General features: G+C 40.9%; 1 protein-coding gene across 2 annotated transcripts; it reads left to right on the forward strand.

Moving 5' to 3' along the window:
- Positions 1–1,906: 1,906 nt before the first annotated feature.
- Positions 1,907–23,760, forward strand: LOC5580021 (eukaryotic translation initiation factor 4B). 2 transcript variants are annotated; one of them, XM_021837235.1, is made up of 5 exons: positions 1,907–2,024; positions 10,373–11,758; positions 12,239–12,314; positions 21,105–21,306; positions 21,382–23,760. In XM_021837235.1, exons 1-5 carry the CDS (start codon positions 2,009–2,011, stop codon positions 21,436–21,438), a joined length of 1,737 nt encoding a protein of 578 aa, XP_021692927.1. In that variant the 5' UTR covers positions 1,907–2,008; the 3' UTR covers positions 21,439–23,760. The 2 variants fall into 2 exon arrangements, with proteins under 2 accessions (XP_021692927.1, XP_021692916.1); XM_021837224.1 differs by having other exon boundaries at positions 1,908–2,024; positions 12,227–12,314.
- Positions 23,761–25,534: the final 1,774 nt, after the last annotated feature.

Consider the following 25,534-nt stretch of genomic DNA (forward strand, 5'->3'; position numbering starts at 1 on the left):
ACGAGTTGGTTTGATAACGGGCTATCGGATTTTGAAAATTCCTACATAGATATGTGTTTGAAGCGTTCCGACGTGTTTGTATGTATAAAAAGTTCACAATCTTCACAAGGAAAGTCGAAAAAACGAGAGAAAACGGAACTGTCATTTTGTATGGGAGGAATCGTAAGAATGCAACGCCGCACTAAAAAAACTGATTTCAAAATGCGGTGAGTTAAGGCGCGTCGCGAGTCTCACTGGCGCGATCCGGTTTGATGGTGGTGCGACAATATAATAAATTCGACATCCACACCATAAAAACTGGATAAAAATAAGTGGAGCTTTTTTTTATTCAATCAATTCCAAACACAAGATTATCAATTTTAACATGTGAAAAAAATTGAACTGAGCAAATTTTGCTGAAACATCGGATTACAAAATGGAAATAAAAATATTTCATTTCTAACACATCCGTGAGCCAATTTTCGAGAATGTGAAAAATTACTTTGGGGTTCATTCATAATTTTCACAACGCTAAAAATGACCATTTTTGACACCCACGTACCCCCTCATTACGCTTTTTGCATGAATATTCTAATAGTTATTTATGCAAGAATTGCTATTACGAAAAATTACATTTAAGCTGGATCATTTCCAAAAGCACAAACAAAAATTTCAACAGAAACCACGTGGGCGTACATCCATGTGTAGTATCAATTCATTATTATTCAATCGCGTAGGCTGCGACATCTACCAATGTCACAAATTTTATCGTTCACCTATATTTCCTATTGGAGGACAGAACAGGTGCGTGCAGTAGCGGGTTCTGCTACCACCTCTACGAATGCTGGACGATCTGTTTCCAAACAAGGATCAGATGGGTCTGAAAATGCAGTTTGCCTAAAATGAATTTTTATCGGTATCCATGCAAGATACCCTGTTTAGGAAGAAGGGCGTTTTAGAGCGCATCCGGATGCGAATCGAATGCACCACTTCCGAAGTTAGGTATCTCGCATAGATTCTGAGAAAAATCTAACTTTGGCGAGAATCTTATTCTACACTGAAATCAAATCTCCATTATATTTTATGTGCAGAAATCAGATAGATGCCATTTTTTTTAACTCGCAGTAGATTTTATGTGCCGCATATCAATTTTATTTGATACCAATGAAATAAAATGTTCATGCACATATTTTTCACTTGCATTGTAATGCATTATGAAAGTCACGTTGTTACATCATATTAAGGTTGCAAATTGAATTCAAGAATAGAAACTCGTAGAGCAACGGACACAACAATATGATGCCTTCTGTATCATCATTTTTTGGAGGTAATCTCATTTTTATTATATGTTACTAAGCATTTATGGTTCCCGTTTTCCAACAGATTCCGAGAAGTAACAGGACTGCATCGGATTAAACTCTACGATGGTGAATGCCATGAACTGCCATGGAATCAGTGCCACGTTCCTAAGAATTAACAGGATTCTCCGACTCTGAACAAATTCTAGCGCAAACACCCATCGCTAATCCCACCTACAGCGTACAGTTTACTTCATCACTATTAAGACCACAAAAATGCAGCCGAGAGTGCAATAAACGCAAATGAGCCTTCAATTAGCTTTCGATTTATTTTTTTATTTAAAGAAATGCGTTACGTTAAGCGTTACTGAGTCGTAACTTTTATGTGCAGAATTAATAAAGTGCAAATGCGAAGCTTGATTGCAAAAATATATGTGCGCTGCACATACAATCTAGATGCAGTTTCAGCTCAGTGTGCAAAGCCAAAAATAGCGCTAACGCTTTATCTACGAATTTTTCCGTGCACCTTACCCTGCAGGGAACAACATTTTCTCCATCCCTGCGAGCTCTACCTGCGCCAACCGTCACCCGTTTTGACAGCTCTGTCATCGGAGGTAGCTGGACGTGTGCCTTCTCATTCTGTCTACCTACCAGCATAGGGAGACTGGACCGAATGAAAAGAAAAGCAGTTCGCCCTTTCATTACAGTTTCAGTGAACGAAGTTTACCATTATGGCTACGTCGTCAGGTAAAATCCGTGAATTTAGGCGTGTTAAGTGGTTAAAAAGTGACAAAAAGTGTGCGGAAAAGCTGGTTCTGGCCGTTGGGCAGTTGGTTCCGGTGGAAAAGTGAATCGTCGTTCGATGGTGGAGTGGAAAATAGTCTCCGAATGGTGGCTCCCCATATTCTTGATAATGCTCGTAATTGTAGTCGGCGGTGAAGGAAAAGAAGTGACAAAATAACCGCGTGGCGAAATCTTTCTCGTAGTGAGCTGATTGTCGTCGCACCCTGTCCTGCCCCCTTTCCCTGCGGGACACCTCTCACTCTTGCACCTGCGCGACGCCCATCTTCTTCGGGTCCACACGCACTCTCTTTCTCGCTACGCGCTCCCGTTATGTTAGCCCCGTTTCGTTCGCACTAAGGGGGCTTTCCTTTTTGCGATGCGATTTTTAGTAGAAATCTCGATGGGCTTTTTCCGCTTTTTCCCTACTAATACTAATTGATGGGATTTTGTGTTAGTAAATCTGTTACATGCTTGTTATCAGCTTCCTTGTTGACCGTGGGGAGACAGTTTATGTATCAATTTGAATCTGTGGGGCTAGTAGTGAGAAATGGGCGCGCGCAGTCGCCAAGCGCCTGTTCTTATTCTTCATTCAAAGCGCGCGCTGCTGCATATCTTTTTCTTGCTTTCTCTATCTCTTTCGCACGCACCGAAGACGATGACGTGCGCTGAAAGAGCGTGATGAATGGAAATCGACGAGGGTTACCAGTTTGTGTAGTGATAACGGAGCAGCACAATTTTGTTTGTGTTGTTCCTACAGTATGAACCAAATAGCATGCCATGCCAATGATTCATCGGTGCAGTCACATGCAATGAATGTGCAAGATTTTGTAGGATAGATGCACTCGAAAAGATGAGCTAATCGACATACAGAAAAACGAATTCTTGTTCCTCTTTTTGAATGTTTATTGTATATTATTATCGACGAAGCATTCATATTCACAGTCAAACTTCCATGAGTCGATATTGAAGGGACCATCGACTCATGATAATATCGAGTTATGGAACTCATTTTCTTTGGAAAGCCATCGTAGTAACTGAAATTCAGTTTTTAGGCTGTGAACCGTTTCACCAATTCGTTTATCTTTTAGTTGAAATTTGACAGCTCAATAGTTATTTCCCCTCCGGTTTTAAATAACCCTGCTCTGGAGTATGGTTAAACTTGACAGTTCGAAAGTTGTTTTCTGCTGCCGTGAATTAGAGAATAACTATCCATCTGTCAACTTTGTTCTGAAATAACTACTCGAATGTCAAAGCTCAAATGGGATAGACCGCGAAGTTCAATTTAACCATTTGAGGGGAAAATAACTATTGAAATGTCAAATTTTAACTAATATTTAAACGAATTGGTGAAACGGTTCACAGCCTTAGTATGGTTTCATCAGTCGATATCGCATCATTGAGGCTGTGAACCGTTTCACCAGATCGTTTAACTTTTAGTTAAAATTTGACAGCTCGATAGTTATTTCCCCTCCGGTTAGAAATAACCCTGCCCTGGAGCATGGTTAAACTTGACAGTTCGAAAGTTATTTCTTGCTCCCGTGAATTTGAGAATAACTAACCATCTGTCAACTTTGTTCTGAAATAACTACTCGACTGTCAAAGCTCAAATGGGTCGACTGCGATGTTCAATTTAACCATTTGAGGGGAAAATAACTATCGAAATGTCAAATTTTAACTAATAGTTAAACGAATTGGTGAAACGGTTCCCAGCCTGAACATCGACTCATGTAAACTTGACTAAACTTCATAGGGTTCTGCACTGTTATGTTGCATTTTAACGTTTACTGGCCTTGTTGATTACAAATTTTATGTAAGAGTGAAAGAGAGAGAGGAAGATTTTTGTGCAGTGGACCCATTGTGTAAAAAAGTCAATGTTTACGTTGTTATTTTACTCAATTATTGTTTATTTACTAGGCTCCTGCATCAGCAGACGACATAACAAAGCCAGATTCTTTTAACCCTCTCTTTCCCAAGGTAGCCATAGAACTCCATTGAATTTGAGAAAAACCGAATGAGTTGTCTACTATGTAGTAGTTACTAGAATATGATCTATACTTAACTAAGTGTTAAAATAGTAAAACTATTGCAAAACAATGAATATGCTATAAAAAAACGACTTCAACATTTTTAACTGATTTCAAAAAAATGGCTCATTTGCATCATTTTTCAAGCACTTTTCATAAAACCGCCTTTTTCCGTTAAAGCCTAATTTGCTGCTGAAATGGAATCGCTAACGAAAATTTCCCACCGATTCCTTGCAGAAATTGTTTATGGCGACCCCTGTTTGAACTGACATTTCTTTCCACCTGCGTACTGCGATCAGGAAGAAAGCGCCTTCTTGGTCGATTCCTTGCAGGAATTTCCCATGCATCAAGATAGGCCAAAAAATTCCTTTTCAGCTGCAAATCAGGATTAAGAAGTAGTCGATCAAAGTCGTTGAAAAGGAAGGGATAGTGAAATTTCAATAACGGTTACATAGTAGCTCAGAAAGAGATAGTGTAATGAGGTAATTCCGTTGAAAATGTTTAGGTAAATCCAGGGTAGACAAATAACTTTAAAATTTTGCTTAAATTTTTACCTAAAAGTTCGTTGGCATTCACTCGCATCCCCAGTACTACCCTAAAAATAAAACTTTTATCTACCTCACGTGGAAATGGCGCAGAAATTTTTTACACTGAAAATAATCCACACGTTCGATCCACATTTTTTTCAACGTTGATCTGTCACGTCGATTGACTTTAATTCGATAGCAAAGACTTTTTTTATATGATTTGATCGTGTTTTACAATGGCGATATCCATCACTAGTAGAACAAGGTTACCCAACATGATAAGGACTCATTTGATTACGCACGCGTGACATGTTAATTGACATGTTATTTTTGTTTAGTAGTGCGCCTGAAATGGTAGCCTGTTTTTCCTGCTAGTTGCAAAATCGCTGATTTCGTTAGAAAAGTTTTCGACAATTAAGTACATTAACGTCCCCATTAAACATTTGACAGTTCCACAGCCGACTAAATTGGTTGAAAAATCGTTCGATTGTTGCACCGACGCTTATGGAAGATTAACACAGGGATCAACCGAATATCACCCGATTTAATTGGGTGGGCCGACGCAATCCTACTAAATAGGTGGATAAATCGGTATTTTTAGTAAATTCCAAGCAAGTTGACCTACTAAACATCAGATTTCCTCGGTCATCCGATTTAATCTAGCGATTAGTCAGTTGATCGCTGTGTTAAACTTCCATAAGCGTCGGTGCAACAATCGACCGATTTTTCAACCAATTTAGTCGGCTGTTGAACTGTCAAATGTTTAATGGGGATGTTTTACATTTTAATTCGAATTGTTGCTAACGACTGGTCTTACACGTTTGATTGACGTGTTTTACAATTAGTGAAAATCTACGTGTGGAACACGTTAGTCGAACTTGTCTGTGTTTTCAGTGTATCCTTTGAAGCAGCCCCTAGACGATCACGATATTAAAAATATTTTGTATAGTCACTACTTTTCATCAATGTTTCCACCGAGTTTTATTCTATTTTATAATATCGATTCGAGCAAATTATCCGACTAGCACAAAACATTTTTCACTTCATTTCTTTTCATTTTTCCAGAGAAGGTGGTGAGTGGGAATACTGATATGCACGATCAAACTTTCAAGATTTCACCTCAATGTTTACGTAAAAATATTGATGTCACACTCAGAGGACATCAATATAACGAGGAGTAACATAAATTCATCAATATATTGATGTTTGGTGTTACCAAACACGAGCAGCATCAATCCATGGAGCGTGGTTCGATTCCCACTGCAGTCCGAACAACTTTTCGTCAGGAAGGTATTTCGACTGTGACACTGACTATTGTATTAACGTGTAGGTCTTTTTTGATCTGTAATGTCATTATTTGCATACTAGTGCTATTATCATTTTTTGTTCAATTTGTACACTTGGTTCTAGGGAAAACGTCCTTTTTTTAGGTATTTAATATAATGTTTCATACAGAGTAATAGATTGTAAATGCAAAGATTTCTGTATAGATTCAACAACTTGTATTGTATTCTCACGGTTTACCAGAATTTGTTATTGTTTGTAATTTGTAATTTTCTTGTTTTATTGATTACGTTAGCTTGTTAGTCATACTTAGGACTGTTTAACATATTTTAATTGTAAAATAATTGAAAATAATCAGCTAATTCATAAATTGTGGTCAGATTGATTCATATCTGTGGACAGATTTTTTGCCGATTCATAAAATGTGGCTTTTGACGATGTGCAAATAAGTGAATTTCGTCTATATTACCTGTTATTTCAATGAGTACTAAGTGCATGAGCTGTAAGTATCTCACGTTCAGTATCGTACAGGTGTACCTGCAGTGATCGATTTCTCTTCGTCGATTTTCTCTTTGGATCAGTTTACGAAATTCAATCGATTTTCGTAACATTCTACGACGCAACCTGAGGAAGGACGATGAGTAGGTACTTTCTGTTGAATCAAAAATAGCAGTCGAAAACAGCACCTCTCAATTAATTTGCTAAAGATATCGATCATTTCAGTTACGCCCTTATGATACTGAACGCGAGATATGTGTAATCGTACAATGGTAAGGTAACAATGAACAAGATCGAATATTGCATAACATAACATATTGAGAGTCCCCCGTCTCTATTATTAGTATGTCAAATAAGAGCTTTAAAATGAGCGGAATCCATTTTTTTTCGCTTTGTAAATCTCGTTGGTCTATATAGGCAGCCAGAACCAGTTTCGATCCCTAAATACATCTCAAGCGTGTGCTACAATAAGGGCGTAAGTCGCATGATCGATTTCTCTTCATCGATCCTCTCTTCTGCGAATAAAGTTGACAAGATGCAAATGTTTTAGCAGTTTTTCACTTCATGATGCTAGGCACCGATGCAATCTTGCATCCTGAGACAACAAACTTGCATCTTGTCACCTTTATTCAAAGAAGAGAGGATCGATGAAGAGTAATCGATCATGCGATGTATCGACTGCTATTTTTGATTCAACAGAAAGTACCTACTCATCGTCCTTCCTCAGGTTGCGTCGTAGAATGTTACGAAAATCGATTGAATTTCGTAAACTGCCCTTATTCTAGCACACGCTTGATCTGTCACATTGATGTCTATGAGAATAGTTGAATTCGCCAGGTTGACGAATAGGTGTAAAGTGTGGTACATTTCACTCACAGACACAAATCGTTTGCATCGTTTATAGCATACAGCAGTTAAAGTTATAAGGAAAACGGAATAATTGTGGACGATTAAATGAATCAAGCTCTATCATGTCATTGTGGTTTACTAAACACGTAATGTTTCATTTTACTGTGCTTTGTAAAACAGTGTACAATCCACTATGGCTACAATTGTCGATATGTTCAAAGCTCGACCCTCTAATTGTTTGCGAAGCTGTATAAACTAACAGTTCATGTAGAAGAACTTAGGTGTTAACAGTTTCATTTTGACCAAATCTTTTGTAATTGGCAGTAATATGTCGAAGAGAACAAACCTGCTGAAAACACAGCAAGTCATCTTAGTTAAAATATATTTTGCGTTCATTACAAATCCCTTAGATGAGATACCTACATTATGTTTAATCCAACACTGATCTATATCTATGGGATATCGGAACGGGGAATGAAATCTAAATGATACCAAATTTCGTTCTTCAGGTATTTGAAATATTTAATTACAAAACCAGATTTTGTGTTGTTTGACCTAAGTACTAATATAACAGATATGGCAGATCTTAGTGACGGTTTTCAATTACAGCCGAAGCGCGTTATAACGACATCGCAAGGGACCGTCGCAATAGAGAAAAGTCTCTATAGAGAATAGATATAACATTGAAATATTTTTCATGGGACCGAAAAGTGTCACTATAGAGAGCTTTTGTCGTTATAAAAGTTGTCGCTATAACGAGCTTCGACTGTATAACATTATCAATTCTAAATAAGTTGTTCAAATTTTTGAGTGCATGAAATTACATAATACACAGTCAATTAAATTATGATTTCCTTTGATTGATAACATAGTCTAAGCCATGATATTGGCAACAATGTTGTGACTTTCCTGATTACTTATTTCTTTATGCGATATGATTTGCATTGCGAGTTGATCAGCGGATTCTAAGCGAGATGATCTCAAACGAGATCAGATCCTGAAGAAATTATTTTTGTTGAATGTTGTGACTAGACGGAACCGATTAGTCGATCTGGAATGCAAAAAAAATAGTTGCTATGTCGTTCTCTAGAAAAATAAATGTTCTACGAAAAACTCAATATATTTTGCATCGAATTCATGCCACGTGTCCAAATGGCAGACGAAAGTGTGGTGGTCGAAAGATGGAGGCAGCACTACGACGAACACCTGAATGATACAGAAAACAGAATCATAAAAATTGAGAACAATGCGTTCCCAGAATTTCAGGAAAAAAAGTTGATGGTGTCTAGCACCATAAAATAAAACTTTTCCTCCTGAAATTTGAGAAACCTTCGTTTCTGTTACGTAAATCACTAGCGACGGTTATATTTAACTTATTAATTCTTTGGCCATTAACCACATTGATAACTAGATCGTTACATCGTAGCGTTACGCTATTGCCGGGTGTTTTGTAGAGCTCATTTCCACCAGTGCTAACCATTGCTTATTTACTTGTCTCGCAGGAAACTGTTTTCAACGTTCACACTTAAAATACTCTACACAAAACTGCTGCAGTTTGATGCTGGTAATAAGTCCATTAAATCAGCTGAATCAGACAGTTTCTGACCGTACATTAGTAAGAAATATATTTTATCAGAATTTTGATAAACTTATGAATAATTTAGACCAAGTAAAACGTTTTTTCAATAGTTGGAAGTTCTTGTGTCACTTAAAATGCATAACATTTTATAGCGTGACTAAGTAATGACCGCATCCGCCGAGCCACGGTAAAAAGAAGCAAGGTATTATACTCCGAAAAATGACACTTGGCAGTGACGTCATTCCTATCGCGAACTCGAAGTTCGAGTCTCGAACGAGTGCAAAAGAAAGCAAGACCTGCTCTCCTTTACTATCCTCAAGGCCTCGTGCTTGACGATAGGAATGACGACACATGTTTTGATGGAAAATCGTTGTTTACACGTGGGAATAGCCTACCTTGTTGTGTATACCGTGCGCCTAGGCATACTCGGATCATTTTCTTGAAAAATTTAGCTTGCCAGCAGCCTGACTGCTTGTTGATATCCATTTCGCACCCCCCAGCTCAGAACGTTTAGGGTTCCATGTCCCTTTCTAATGCGGACAGTCAGTATATTTCGCAATTGTTTCTATAGTCATTCACACAAGATGATCAGCCCACTAAAGTCTGCCGTATTTCACACGCTCATTGATATTTGGATCTTAATACACTTGATAATCTTCTTCTTTCTGGCGTTACGTCCTCACTGGGACAGAGCTTGCTTCTCAGCTTAGTGTTCTCATGAGCACTTCCACAGTTATTAATTGAGAGCTTACTATGCCAATGACCATTTTTGCATGTGTATATCGTGTGGCAGGTACGAAGATACTATATGCCCTGGGAAGTCGAGAAAATTTCCAACCCGAAAAGATCCTCGACCAGCGGGATTCGAACTCACGACCCTCAGCTTGATCTTGCTGAATAGCTGCGCGTTTACCGCTACGGCTATCTGGGCCCCTTGATAATATAAATTGTGATTCATGTGTCTACAGCAAACACCATTTTCTAGTTTCCCACCGAGTATTGTCCTCAGCACTTTACAAGGAGCATTTGCGACCGTGTTGTGATAATACCCGTTATTCTGCTCGACACATCTCCTAATAGTTCCGTGCTTCAAACCGTATAAAGTCACAAACGAGATTGGAACCTCGTCTACAATCCAAACACTTGATTACGAACTATCCACCGTTGCACGTATCATACAGAAGCCATTATAAAAAAAAAGACAATTTACACCGTCTTCAGCCAAAGGCTGCACAGACTGAACGATCACTAACATTAGGCAACGGACAACACATAACACCCAGTAGTCCAGCGATGAATTTTTCGTTTGACGAAAAGTTTCCACCGACCGGAGTGGGAATCGAACCCACACCCCGTGACACAATACGCCTAAACGACTGACGCCGCTAACCGCACGGCCACGAAGCCCTGCTGGTATAATTACGTTTTTGTGACAATCATCATAGATTCACTTTTCCGGGCGTCACCTTTTCCGCACAGGAACATATTCTAGTCCCTCTCTCGATCAATTTACAGCCTAATGCTAATCTTCTTCGCATTCCTCATCAACAGGCAAAAAAGGGAAGAAGACTTCCAAGAAGAACAAGCTCTCGCTCGGAGAGTTCCTCACCGATGGTAACGCGGCGGCGGTATCGCAGGTGCAGGTCGCCGTTCCGGTCAAGTTCAGCAACTGGGCCGACGAGTGCGACGAGGACGAGGACGACCGTCCGGTCCGCACCCAGCTGATTGCTCTGCCAACAGCCCCGCGGGCCACCCGCCTGCTGAACGATGACACCGTTCCGCATAATCCGCCCTTCCAGGCGTACATCTCCAATCTGCCGTACGATCTGACCGACAACGACGTTTACGACTTCTTCGACGGGATGGAGATCGCCTCGTTGCGTCTTCCGACGCGTGACGATGGCGAACCCGGACGCCTCCGAGGATACGGATACGTCGAGTTTGTCAAGCGCCAGGATCTGATTGATGCGCTGTCCATCACTGAACCGATCATCCACGGTCGCCGTATTCGCATTGATCTGTCCAGCGAAAGCGATCGCGGAAGGCAGCAGCGTAACCGCGGCTACGATAACTATGGCGGCGATTCAGATCGTCCCATGGGTAACTGGCGTGACGGACCTCGTGCGAATGCTGATCGTGACCAAGGCCAGAGAAGACCCTACCAGAACAACTACAACCGCGATCGTGGAGATCGCGAAGATCGAGAACGCTACCCTGCAGACAGTGGCGCCGGCGGAAACTGGCGCCTTGGAGATCGTCCACAGCCAACTCCACAGTCGCCACCTTCCAGCCGAAGAGGCTACGATCGTGGAGATCGCGGTGATCGTGGCTTCCGACGAGGTGGAGACCTTTCCGGAGATCGTGGCGGTCGAAGAGATGCCGAACCACCGATGGAGAGACCGAAACTTGTCCTGCAGCCCCGCACATTGCCACTTCCGGAGAGGCCCAAGCCAGAACCGGAGCCGGAAGAGAGAGATTCCAGCCGGGATCGTAAGTACGACTCCGAGGCTTCCGAAAACAAAGAAAACGAAGAGCAGAAAGACACCCGCCCTAAACCTACCCCAGTGCCCGCGGCCAACATTTTCGGAGCCGCCAAACCAGTGGACACTGCAGCCCGGCTGAAGGAAATCGAGGAGCGAATGCAGGAGAAGGCACGACTGGAGAAAGAGGAGCGTGCTCGCAAGAAGGCTGCTGCTGCCGCCGAAGCCGCGGCCGTGGCTGGATCCTCGGCCGACGAAGACGGCAAGGAGAAATCCGATCCCAGTAAAGACGAATCCGCCGAAGAACATTCCGAGGAACAGCAGCACCCGGAGCCGAAAAAACCGGTGGAACCGGTCAACTGGCGGGTGCGATCCGATGACAACAGAGACAGCGAACGGCGCCGGCAGTCACCCCAGCGGAGGTACAGCCCTTCGCGCAACTACACCAAACGATCCGGTAAGTGTTCGTAAGCTTCCAATCCGTGTACCGTTAACGCTTTCCAGGACTGGTAGCAGGTCTCTTTTTTGAGAATAGGTTTCTATTTTAATGTAAGTCTCTAAGGTATTACTTCCAGAGATCCTTCAAAGGGTTCATCATCAATTTCTACAAATGTTTTATCAGATCATTTTTTTAACATAAATGATTAGATGAGTCCCTAGAGTAATTTCTGAAAGTATTCTTCGAAGTTTATAAAGCTCCTATTTGTAAGTCGCTACCAGCCCTGCGTTCCTCGCTTCGCCATGTATTTCAAAGTGCCACCATTTGAAAAGGGCCTTCGGAAGAACATCGGGAGCTGCTTGAACGTAATGGGCTCCTTGTGGGTGATGTGGGATCGACGACGACGACGACGACAAGGGGAAGGCTCTTTCCCAAATGGTGGCCAGCGGTGTTTTTAAAGGGATCCGTATTTGCTTATCGTTGCAGATGATTACTCAGACAATCGGGACAACCGGGACCGGGGTATGAACCGGGACAATCGAAACATGAGAGACAACAGACGAGATTACAATCGGTAAGTAATGATGGGATTGAATAGTTTAGGTATCTGAGTCACGAATATTTGATATACTGTGAAGATCGTTCTTCTTGTTCGTGGCGTCACATCTTCAGGTTGACGGGGTAGGTGGTCTAATGGCTACCGCTTCTGCATCATAAGCAGAAGGTCATGGGTTCAAGGCCTTTCACTGTAATTTGTAGTTGTATCTTTAAGGTTAAACATCTCGGAATCCAAAGATGGTCGGTACAATGGCCGACTTGTGCCCCCACTCACGTTTTCAAAGGCACTAAACTGGAGAAATCTGCACGGAAAAACCATTTTACCTTATTTTTGAGTTGACTTTACCCAAAATTAAGTATATCGATTATTCTCTCAACCCAAAATCTCTCGGTATTCTCTCTCTTCCCCACCAATGTTGTCAAAAACAGAGAGAGCTGCACCTACCCAATGGGGGTAGTTTGGCCCAATAAGCCAAATTTGGGTAAAATGCATTATTCTCAAGCTTGGGTTGAATGAACTCAATTTAGCGTTGAATCAAACCACATTTAAGTAAATTTTGTTTATGGCTTTAGAGGCAAAGTACCTAATTTGGGTTATTGGGCTCAACTACGGTTTTGCGTTGAAACAACTCAAATTTGAGTAGATCTGCGTTGCCGTGTGTGCTGTTACTTCAATAGGGTCTAACTGACATGAGCGATTTCTCTTCATCGATCCTCTCTTACGCTAATAACTTTGCTAAAGTAGATAAATCTGTAATAATTCTTGTTAATGAAGCAAGATATAGTGATTCTTCATCCTACAGCACAAAAATATGTTGCGAAATGAGAATCAGTTTTCTGCAATAACGCAAAGAGAGCAACAATGAAGAGAAATGGATGAATGCAGATAAGCCCTTATGAAAAAACAACATAAATAATTGCCAATCGTTTCTGATCTTCTTATTTTAAGCTTTCTGGTGGTGCACAAAGCCAGAATAAAAAACAGTGCACTGTTGTTGGATGCTTTTTTCGCGAGATTTGTGCTTTGGAGTTTTAGTCACTTTAACTTGCTATTTTCTTCCACTCTTAATCTATCCCAGTTGTTCTGTTCGTTCATAGGCTGTGAACCGTTTCACCAATTCGTTTAACTATTAGTTAAAATTTGACATTTCAATAGTTATTTTCAAATGGTTAAATTGAACTTCGCGGTCGGCCCATTTGAGCTTTGACATTCGAGTAGTTATTTCAGAACAAAGTTGACAGATGGATAGTTATTCTCAAATTCACGGCAGCAGAAAATAACTTTTGAACTGTCAAGTTTAACCATGCTCCAGAGCAGGGTTATTTATAACCGGAGGGGAAATAACTATCGAGCTGTCAAATTTTAACTAAAAGTTAAACGAATTGGTGAAACGGTTCACAGCCATAGCATTTGCTAGAACCAGAGACGGACAAAAAAACCGTTTCCCTACGCTTCAATTCTTCTATCATTATAGCACGCCTTACGCCTGATACCTAGGCGGTCTGCTAATCAAACAGCAAGCCTTTCTGCCATACATTTACCACCCCTACGCCTTCGGGGCGGTGCATTAATTACGTAAGGCAATTTTCGGGATTTATCAACCCCCCCTCCCCTTATGGTAAGATTTTTTGTATGAAAACTAAAAATAAATTGTGTAGCGCGTATGAAATCAAATCAATGAGCCGTTTCGGATGGACTGGAAAAGCATGAATCGTACGCGATTATTTCACAAATTCTTTAGAAATAGCTTCACAGATTTCTCGTAGAAGAACTCCAATAGTCTTCCACTAATGCCTATATCTATTTCTTCAGCAAGTTCACGCTGTGTCTGAACCAGCCGATTATAAAAATCGAATACTCATCGAATTTTTTCTCGCTAGAGTTCAGTGTATGTGTTATATTTTCATAATCGGAAGGTTTTAAAATATTCCGGTGATTTTTTTTTACATTTTCAAGCTATTTTTTACACTAAAACCCATGCAAATACCGTTTTTCGACGCACAACATACATGCGAAAAAAATTCACCGATAGAATATTTTAAAACCTTCCAATTTATCTCCAGCGAGAAAAAATCCGATACATTTGATTTTTATAATCGTCTGGTTCAGACATAGCGTGATACAGAGTAGTGTGCGTACCTAAGCTTTGCTTAAAAATCACCAGGAATTACGCCAGATATTTCTCAAAGCATTGCATCAGAAACTTTAAAACGAATTTTGCTCGTTTCCATGTTAGAAGCGGTTTACAATACATATGTCTCCAAGGTTGCAAGGTCGTTTTCCAAAAATCTGCATGATTTTGCAAAATTTGTCTAGTAGAAGTCTGAATCTCATATGGGTCGACTTATTATTCTCCAAGTGCCAGCAAGGGATCTAAACAATACTGCTCACTATGGACCTCCGGAAATCTTTGAGCTTACTATGAGGTCCGGATTATCAAGGCTCCAACGTTCATAATTTCAAGAAAGAGGAACTATAGGCGATTGGTGAGTGCAGCGCTTATCCAAATATGACGAATGCGAACGGCGTCCGACTGATTGATCACACCGCCTCCAAGAATGTGGCCATCCTTAGCACCCATTTTCAGCACATCCTTTCGTAACGGTGCACTTTAAGATCATCACCCTAGTCAGAATCACAAATCGACCATGTTCTGATTGATGGACCGTACACTTCGACATTATCGACGTCAAGACGAAGACGAAATAAAGACCTCCATGATCCTTGCAGTTGCAGCAAAAATCAACCGTCATCGGTATGTCCTTAAGTGGCTAAAGCAACCTGATGTCGCCACTATATACAGTATTGGACAAAACATTTGCAACTTTTTCGATTTTCCATACAAAATGATCAACTTTGGTAAGCTATATCTCGGTTATTTATAGACCAATTTGAATAAAATTTTGGCAGAACATTAGAAATAACTTGAATTTTAACATATTTTTTTGAGTGATTTTTCCAATCACAAGTTCAAAAGCAGTAACGGTTTGACTAAAGTGAGTTTTTTGACGATTTCTTATAAATGACATAACTAAACATATTGAAGGAATAGCTTCATGGCTTTTTTAGCAAAGTTGTAAATTTTAACGAGATGAACAAGTTTGCCGAAGAAAATGTTTGTGTAGGGCTATCAGATTTTGAGATAAATAGTTTTTAATTTTTCGTCGAAAATTACACTTTTCATTACTTATAAACTAGTGATTGGAAACAAATATTGAAAAATATATGTTGAAATTCTAGTTATATCTGATGTTCTGTTAAAATTTTATTCGAATCGGTCTATAAATAACTGAGACCTAACTTACCAAAGTTGATCATTTTGTATGGAAAATCGAAAAAGTGTGCAAATGTTTTGTTCAATACTGTACATGTAGCAACTGTAGTACTGAAAAGGGTGAGCTTGGTGGAACCTCTCTTGAGGACTGCTAAATTGCAGTGGCAGCAGCTGTTAACCATGCAACCGACAGATTCTGGAGGATAAGAATGCAGCGCGGACGGTCGTGCTACAGCAAGGGATCTGACAGAACACGAAACATTATAGGCGTAAACGGAAACAGCAAATCCGCCTTTTTCGGGAAGTTTTCTATTGCGATGAGGTGAAGTAGCTGCGTCGGTTTCATAGACGCGTCTATCAGAAGGTCGACGTTTCCAACAAAGGCTTTGTTTTTGCGACCCGAGCTGTGTAGCACATACAGAAATTCTCGAATGGTGGAAGCAGCACTTTGATGAACACTTGCACAGAGCGTACACGATGTGAACTAGACTTTCGAAATGTATACATTTTGCCTTATGAAAGGTGGAACGGTTCAGAAAAATGATAACTAAAGTTACTGATTTCGATGATAAATCAACCAGATTATCGCCAATTTCATAAACCTTAATGCCAGTCCAGCAATGTCTTACTGATTTTTATCATTCTAATGCTAACTTTTTTTGAGATCAGTGTCTAAATCAATAAAGTGTCTTAAGAGGAAAGGATTCTTTGCTAACTTTCTGAGAAAGATTGCGGGTGTATACCGCACAGACATTTTTGACAGAATATCTGGAATTTATTTGTTGGGTTTTGTGATAAAAGTTCTGATTTTTTTTTTAATTTGAATGACAGCTCAATTTCTGACAGACCTGCTGAGGTTAATTAGATGAATTTCTGGAGAAACCAACGGGAAACAGACTTAAGAGATCTTTAGTTTACCTTTGAAGAAAGCACAACAAACGTGATTCAGTATAGAAGCCTGAAACTTCTCTGAAATTTTAACTAAAAAATATTTAGAAAAAAATCAAAAACTTGTTCAGGAATCAGATTTAGTTTTTCTTCAGTTATAGATAAAGCTTCGAAGCTACCTTTGGAAAGTGAGGGTTAAATTTTAAATAATTTCTTGCTGGGAGGGTTTTCTCTTCTATTTTAAATTCTCGATTCTGCCAGAAATTCCACAAGATTTCGCTAAACAATCTTCCTTTATCATCGTAAACTTGCTCTCGAATTCTTCCTGAAATTTCCCAAGAAACAACTTTAATGAATTTTGGCGATTGAGTTCGCCATTAATGACAAAGAATTTTGCCATAATTTTTTTCTTCATAGTTGATGAATTTTGAATTTCCAGGAGATTTTCTGTACTGACCTGAGCCCGAGTTTTAAATTTTTGATAGGCACGTTCTGACCCTTGATGATGTTTAATATCTATTGTAATTCGGTGAAGTGATTCGTATACGTTTAAAGCATTTAACTGTTGATACATACTTCAAATTACTTAAGGTTTTGAACTTTAATTTTGCACTTTTGTTTGTAGTTATGAAGTCACTTTCTTGTTTTCAAAGTTTGGTTCCATAAGGCAAAGCTATGAGCTTCAACCCGATTTATTGTGGCGAATTTTCATAAGTGGTCCCTATGTATTTCGATAGTCCATTTGCCTGAGTGTAGGCTTCAGAATTGAAACATGTAGGGAATGTCTCTAGAGGAATATTTATAATAATTTCTAGAGGAGTATTTGTATGTATTCCTGAAGAAAAGTCAGTACGGCGATGGTGGAAACCAACTTTGGAGGATGTTAAGGGTACGTTTCGAAAGCTCAAGATGCAGCTGGTAGTGATAGTATCGGAGCTCAAATCATCTAGATTGACCCGAAGAAACTTGTCATACTTATCTGCACCGGTTAACCCACCAGTCGTCGCGCGGTTTGCCACCTTCAGGACCACCACGCTGATGCTGTGTACGATAAGCGAGGTTTTTTCATCACTGTTGTACAAAATACAACAGCGCGACGACTGAAGTATTAACAGACACATACAGAATGGAAGAAAAGGGAAATACACCGCACTAACAAGAAAGGAGACAAGTTGCAATATGAAAACTCAAGAACAACTCGAGCGCTCATCGTTACAAATGCGGCATACACAGTGATGTTCCAGTTTATTTCCCGTCGTCTGTCACCTGTAGTTTGTAGAGTTGAACAACGATCAACAACGAACCAGATCTTGACTGTACAGCAAATTCTTCAATACCACGAATACCAAGTGGCATACGACAGTACTGACCGCGTAATGCTTTGAAAATCGTGGATAAGAACAGCTTTCTGGAGGAAACTTAAAAGATTCAACGAAGCAACGACGGATAGTGTGTAATATCGCTATTTACTTAATTAAGAAAGAAATTTTCTACAGTTTGCTCCATTTCAATTGACATTTCTCCGTACAGCGATCAAAGAAAAATGCTTCGGAGGAATGCTATCGACTGAGGGAACTGGCAGTGATCTGCCAGTGCTTGAAAAAGAACTTGAAAAACATCGAAACGTCGAACATTTGAAACAAATCAGCTTTTGATTTATACTGACTGCAACGCCAATAACAGATCACTGTCAGAAAAATGCTTCTTGAGCATTTATTGCAAGAAATATCCCACGCATCGAGATAGGAGTTTATTTTTCTGTTGAAGTGCAATTGCATACCTCGCATTAGATGTTGACCGAGTCTCAAGTCTTTTATAAACTCTGCAATAGGTTATGGGCCCAGGATCCCTAACCCTGAGAGTGGTTGCGATGGAAACAAAACACGGACGGGTGGATGTTTTTGATGTGCTGAAAATTCCCGAGCTGGCTACAAATCTGTAATCGGTGAGTACCATTTGTAAGCGAGGCCACAAAGTGGTATTCACGGCCAGCAAGTGCGAAGTCTGAGACGATAGTGATGAGCTTGTCGTTACCGGAGTTGAAGAAGGTGGTCTGTATCGTGCCAATCGGCCTGAGAATGTAAAGAAGGTCGTGGTTTTCTTTCTAGAACAGAAAAACCAGGTACTTGAGGTGTTCCAGAAATTCAAGGCTGCCGCTGAACGGCAATCCGGTAAGAAGCTGAAGGTTCTACGAACAGATAACGGTATGGAGTACGTCATTATAAGCTTTCGTCAAGTTCTGGAGCGAGAAGGTATTCGGCATAAAACGACGTGTCTGTATACACCCGAGCAGAATGTGGAGAAAGCACAAGCTCGGAAAGGAGTTATGGGCGGAAGCTGTCTCAACTGCTATCTACCTGGTCAATCGATGTCCAACACGGTCTTTGGAAGGCATGACGCCGGAAGAGGCGTGGACGGGAAAGAAGTCGAATCTGAATGTATTATTCGTAGCCAGGCTTGGGAACTGTGACCACAATTTATCACAGTTCATCGAATCTGCCAGTCAACCAAAACACAAAGCAGCAGCAGCATCAATACCATTAGGCGTTGCGCTGCCAACGGTTCACACACTGCTTGACTGTTTTTGGCTCTCCACTGTGATCGTTTTCGGGCAGTCATCCCGAGGTGAATGATTGAAAAAGATGTTAAATAATTCAATCGCTAATATTTCGCTTGTATTTTCAACTAATTGAAATCGATTTGCGCTAACAACAAGAGCACATTCATTCCATTGCGATACATATAAACAAGTTCAATTTTATGCCCCCTTTACCGAACGAAAAGTCAAAACCCCGAAAACCGGAAAAATCGTGTCACCACTGTGCTCGAGTCTTTTCGCATGCGGGTTTGAATAGCAGTTGGGAAAAAGAAGATTACAGTTTTGAAGAGCCGTGACATTTTTTTGTTTTGAACGGTCATGGATTGCTTTGGATTTTGATGGTCGTGTAGAAAGATGTAAATGTAGAGGCGGTAAATGTTTGCTCCAGTACTTTTTCCATCCCTGTTCGTAGCAACGAGGATGAAGAATTCGAAGACGCTACGGATTCAGCTGACGTTGCGTTCCCGCCACAAATCAATAGAAAACAATAGATCAGCTGATATACAGCAAAGGTTAATGCGTAGTGGCCGGGAGCGCGTTTGTACAGGCAAGAATAAAGATTATATTACCTATGGGGCATTATCTGGTGAATCACATTTCCCTGTAACTGGTCCTGAAGTAACGACAAGTGAGATGGACTACCCTACAACCTACGAAGAGGTTCTGCGCCGGCCGGATCGAGATCATTGGATCCAAGCGACGAATGAAGAGCGGAGGTCATTGAGCGAGGACAAAACGTGGGTGCTAGCCGATCTACCCGAAGGACGGAAAGCGCTCCGGAACAAATGGGTGTTCAGAGCGAAGCGTGGTTCCGACGGAACTATCCAGCGTTAGATATCGACCAGATGGATGCCGTCACATCGTTCTTGCAAGGGGAATTGAACGACGAGGAGATTTACATGCTGCAGCCGCAGGGAGTAGAACAGGGGAACGGAAAAGTCTGCAGATTGAAGAAAGCGCTCTATGGCTTGAAGCAGTCGAGTGGGGAACGCTCAACTGGACGGTGTTCTTCGGAAGTTTGGCGTCATTCGTTCGATACTAAATCCCTGCTTGTACTGGATGATGAGCGGAGAGGAGATGATGTTACGTAGATGATTTCCTTATCTTCACCAACGATCGGAACCTAAAACGAAAACTAAAGGCGTTTTTGAGCGACTTTTTTCGGGGGTTTGTGCTAACGTAAGAACTTCATGTACACTCACAGAACGCGACACGAAACCGGACATAACACATATTGTTCTTACAAAAGATCGGACATAGTCCCGTAGATGGGCCAGATTGAGCCCGAAACCGGTCGAACCAAGGAAAATTAAACCCTTTTCTAATCGGTGGTAAGAAAAATATGTGTTATGTCCGGTCTCGTGTCGCGTTCTGTGAGTGTATTTGAGCGAGCATCCTCAATGCAGAATCTCGGCGAGGCCAAGTACTGTTTGGGAATCCGAATCACGAGGAAGCGAGAAAAATGGAAGCTGTGGCTCAACCAGGAATCGTATATCGAGGATGTCATTCAACGTTTTGGCATGGCCGATTCGTCGGCCCTGTTGCGACGCCTGCTGATTCTGCTATGATGCTGAGCAAAAAAAATCAATTTAAGGAAGCCGTTGGATATCTGTCTTTCGCAATCTAGGTGACCCGTCCGTATATGGCCTATGCGGTGAATGCTGCGTGCCAGAAGATAATTCGTTACATCAAAGGGACATTGCCGAAAAAGTTGGAGTATACGAGTGATAGAAGAGGTTGTTATAAAAGCCGAGGAAGTATTTTCAACAGATCCAGTCAATTTGTTTGCTTCGCCGATAGTATTGACATTGTCAGCCGAACATTCGAAAAGGTGGCAGACCTATACAGTTGAACTTTTTTTTTTCTTTCGACCTTTTGTCCCTAAACCGTCTTACCGTGTCTTCATAAATTCAAGTAAATTCGTCACAATGTCTTTACACAATCTAATGCTTTTACAGTATGTCAAATGTTTTCAAAAAGCATGATATGCTCCACACCTTTCAATACTAAGTCTAAATAAACTGTTCATTTTCTCTCTCCACAGACCAGGCGATCGGGATCGCGATCGCGGCTACCGGGGAGACCGTGACCGGGAAATGACCCGCGGAGGAGGCGGCCGTGACATGCGTGACGATCGCGACAACCGTGACCGGCGGGACAACGTGCGACAGTACGATCAGCCGCGCGATCGGGACCAGGTGCCGATCGAGGAGCGTATGCCAAAATTCCAGGAATCGTCTGGACCCGTAAGTACCTTTTCGGAGATGACACTGGGCAGCGATGATTAATGTCATCTGTTTCGTTCTGCGTCTCGCCAACAGAACCTATCAATGAAGAACACGTTCGACGGATTGTCGGCTGATGAGGTCGACGATTAGAGCAGTTGTGTATTGTACGAGCGTTCCAATCTCAAATCTAGCAAAACAAAGGAAGCAGACGAGAAGAGTCCTTGAGCCCTTGAGGGTAGGGGGCATAGGTTCACACACATAAAAAAGCAGGAGGAGATCAACTAACTAGTAGTATTCTAATACAAGAAACAAGGGCACCTGTGGTGGGGACAGGAGGAGAAACCATTTCGGATTGGAACCAATATTCTTTGATTCACAGCGGATACAGGAAGGAGGACAAGAGGTACTAGAGAAGCGATTAATATAATAATATCAAACAGAGAGCACAGCATAAAAAACCGGTAGCGACGAAGCGTGAGACGCATACACACATACAGACACACATATACACACTCAGAGACTAGAACGAACCACCAGTCGGTCGATCGGTCGCTGACTAGAAGGGATAGGTTACAAATAGCGCTTAGAGTGCTAGTGCATAGATTAAGACAATGCTGCCGCTGGCAAGGAGCTGACGGGGCGATGGAAATGCAGCTCTTTCCGTGGCTCGATGTGCGGACTTGGGGAAGCGAAGCATTTTCATCGCCCGGTCACTTTCAGCAGCCAATCGTGCGTGTGCGAATGAACAAAGGAGGAGAATGGGAACCGGGGTAGTAGATCAAAGTTTGTAAAATATTCTATTCACTGTGTGTAATTTATGTGTATGTGTACCCAATGGACCCGGCTTCGAGGTGTTTTACCGGGAAGTTGCATGAGATATGATGCGAAGATGTATGTGTGAAGTATGTGATGAGCATGATGATGATGTGTGTGAATGCATACCATAAAGAGACTTTTGTTTTAAGCAAATTAAGCAGTCGGAACACGTTGGATTTCCATTTGGTAGAACAGCAAATCGAAATCGTACTCGACGGTGATGATCCGGAGAGAAAGACAGTCGAAGACAGCATTCGCATTTTTTGATAAGACAATTTTACAATCACAATCTCACATATTACACACATTGATTATTGCAGCAGCAGCATGGTAATTGAATACTCGTTCACTATCGAAGTATGATTAATATATATGTATGTAAATCATGAATAAGAGTACCCTCATGGAAGTGGCAGTGTCTGCTTTCCCTGGTGGGAGTTCTGATTCCAATGTACAATGATCTGAAGCGACAATTTAGCAGGAATAAGATCTTTTTTTCTGTAATCGTCGAAGTCCTTAGAAAAGATCTCCAGAAAACTTGATCTAACTCTTTATTTGAGCTTAGTAAATCAGTTCTGAATGTTTAAACTTGTGGTGGATCCAGTCAATTTGTTTGCTTCGCGGATGATATAGACACTGTAAGCCAAAATTTTGAATAGATGGTAGTTGTTCGTTTTATCTTTCGATCTTTTCATTAATTCATTCGTCTAAAATCAACGAGCAGCAATCATTCGTCTAAAATCAACGAGAACAGAGAAAAAAGTTTTTGCCTTGCCAAATTGTCAATTCGGACCACTGTGCAATGATCATCTCCAAACCTTCGACTTATCTTTTGGAATATAATTTTGTTCGTTGGTTTCCTTCGTCGTCGGTGTGTGCGTCTCATCGGTGTAAAAGTTAGAATACGATGCGTGTGACCATTAATTCTTAGAGAAAAGAGAGTGTATTGCCGAAGAAATGATTCCAAAATGTGCTGATAGAATGTTTAATTTGTTCTGGCAATGATTTCCCCCTGTTCGTTTCCTCCATTTTGTTTTTTTACATATATAAATAGGAATGTATAACATTTACAAATTTCTGTTTTATTCTATTTAACCTCTACGAAATAAAAAAAGCTGCTGCGACCCCACAACTATTGCGGGGAGGAAATCGCTTAATTGTTATATAACAATATTCGCTGAATTTAGGACGCGCTATCGATTGATATGGTTAGGTAGCCGAAATCTAAGCAAAATATTGTCTGCCTTCTTTTTGCGTATGATATACTTACAGACTTATACAGACAACACACACATACATCCAAACCATATGAACTGGCAATGTTTCTTTATATTAAACACAAGAAAGCTCGTGCTCATAGATAATCAAGAATGAAGATATAAACAAATAGTTAATTTAATTGTTTAATAAATGCATGGGAACTGTCAACAACAAAAAAGTCTAGGAATGATTGCCACCTTTTTGTCGCAAATTAGTTATCTATTGAAACTGATTTTTTCTGTATTTTTTTTGTCGGGAGGCGTATGATGGAATTATTTAGAGTTCTACTACTATTAATTACCCGTACCCATATATAGGCTACCATATACGGGAAGCTAGGAAAAAAACAACTGGAAAAAAGGCAATTTCAGAATACAGCATATACATCTAAGGAAACAAAATTGTCTTCTCTTTGCCGACATGAGAATATCACTTCCGGTAGAATAAGGCAGGGGTCACCTCTACTCTGGACGCTATGTTATGAAGATTACCAGAGTCGCATCATTAACCCCTAGAATACGGAATAAAACTCTGACCAAGAAGCAATTTGACATGAGCGGTTATTTTATGCCGAATTTCTTGAAACATTACAAATATAAGCTCAGTACCTTTCAAAAAAACCCCACTGCCGAAGTGAATCAAAAGTGCAAAGAATAGGTCCGGCTCCCTATGCCGTATCTACAAAAATGATGACAAATTAGAATGTGAAAAAGCTATGGTTAGAAAGTAGTGTCACGATAGACGAATATTCGCAAACACACCTGGCGACACCCGAGTGGTGATGCTTGCTTCCGAATACACCACGTGCTTGTTGATAGGTGGCATTTCTCAGATGTCATGGATGCCAAGACCTTCCGAGGCCCTAATATCGACTCGGATCGTTATCTCGTTGTAGTTAAAATTCGGGCGATCACGAGTTCCAGAACGAAACGCTGCGCTTCAATATCCAAGGCTCGTCGACTGACGGGATAGCTGCCCAGCACCGTCAGCAGCTAGACGAGCAGTTGGGAAGAATCGATGTTTCTGGAGATGTCGACAGTCTGTGGGACTCTAATCACGAAGCTGTGACAGCAACGGCACGGGGAGTGATTGGCACTGGTCAACGACGAAGACGAAACGACTGGTTCGATGAAGAGTGTCAGAGAGTGACGGACATGAAGAATGCCGCCAGAAGCGGTATGCTTGTGGCAATACCTGACAGAACAGAGAGCGGTACAGGGCAGTGAGAGCCAAAGAAAAGTGAATCCACCGTAGAAAGAAAAGGCAGCACGAAGAAAGTGTGGTAATTGAAGTGCAAGATAGCATGAACCGGAACGATATGCGGAGATTTTTGGGTTAATTCTACGAGTGGCGTGAGGTGACAATAGACCATTTCCGTCAGACCTAACCCCCAATTTTTATATTTTTCTTCGAAAGGCGTTTATTTTTTATGATTATTGACGCTTTCAGATATTTTTTATACGCACTCCTGATTTTCTTACAAATTTTTGAAAATTTGGGAATTCGAGGTGAATTTTGTCGTGCGGCACAGTTGTTTCAACCCTATGGGTATAGAAAGTGGAGAATTGGCCAAAACTTACAACATCCCTGCATTGAATGTTTGTAGACACAACAAAATGTCAAATCCAGCAACAACAAAATTTACTCGCTCGTTGGTTTGTTGCTTATCAACCTCACGCTAAACTTGTTCCGCTCAAAAATGAGTAGCGGGTGCACAAAAACGCTCGATATGCGGAATTTGCTTCCATTTTTCTCTTGATTATAAAAGCAAGTTTTTCAGGTTTTTTTCTATTCAAATAATTGAAGCGGACGCAAATGGGGAATTTCGCATTTGCGACCATTATTCAGCTTTTCGATGGAAAAAAAACCCGAATACTCATCTTGCCAACGGTTAACTGTTTGCTGCCACGTGACTGATAGTTCCATCACAAATAATCCATTTTCAGCGATCTGCAAGTAACCAATAGTCAAAATATGTATTGGCTGAGTGCGAAGGAGTGCGAAATGCACAGATTTTTTACTTCCTCACACATTTTTGCATTCGTTGCCTTATTTTCTTTAGATCACAAAAACACATGCGATGCGTGAATCTGGTTAAGCGTGCTGCTTCTATGCGCTCAGCCACCGAAATCACAAGTACTCCACGAAAATGGCCGTCGTTGCAGCTGGA

Source organism: Aedes aegypti, chromosome 1, assembly GCF_002204515.2.
Source record: "Aedes aegypti strain LVP_AGWG chromosome 1, AaegL5.0 Primary Assembly, whole genome shotgun sequence".
Lineage (NCBI taxonomy): Eukaryota > Metazoa > Arthropoda > Insecta > Diptera > Culicidae > Aedes > Aedes aegypti.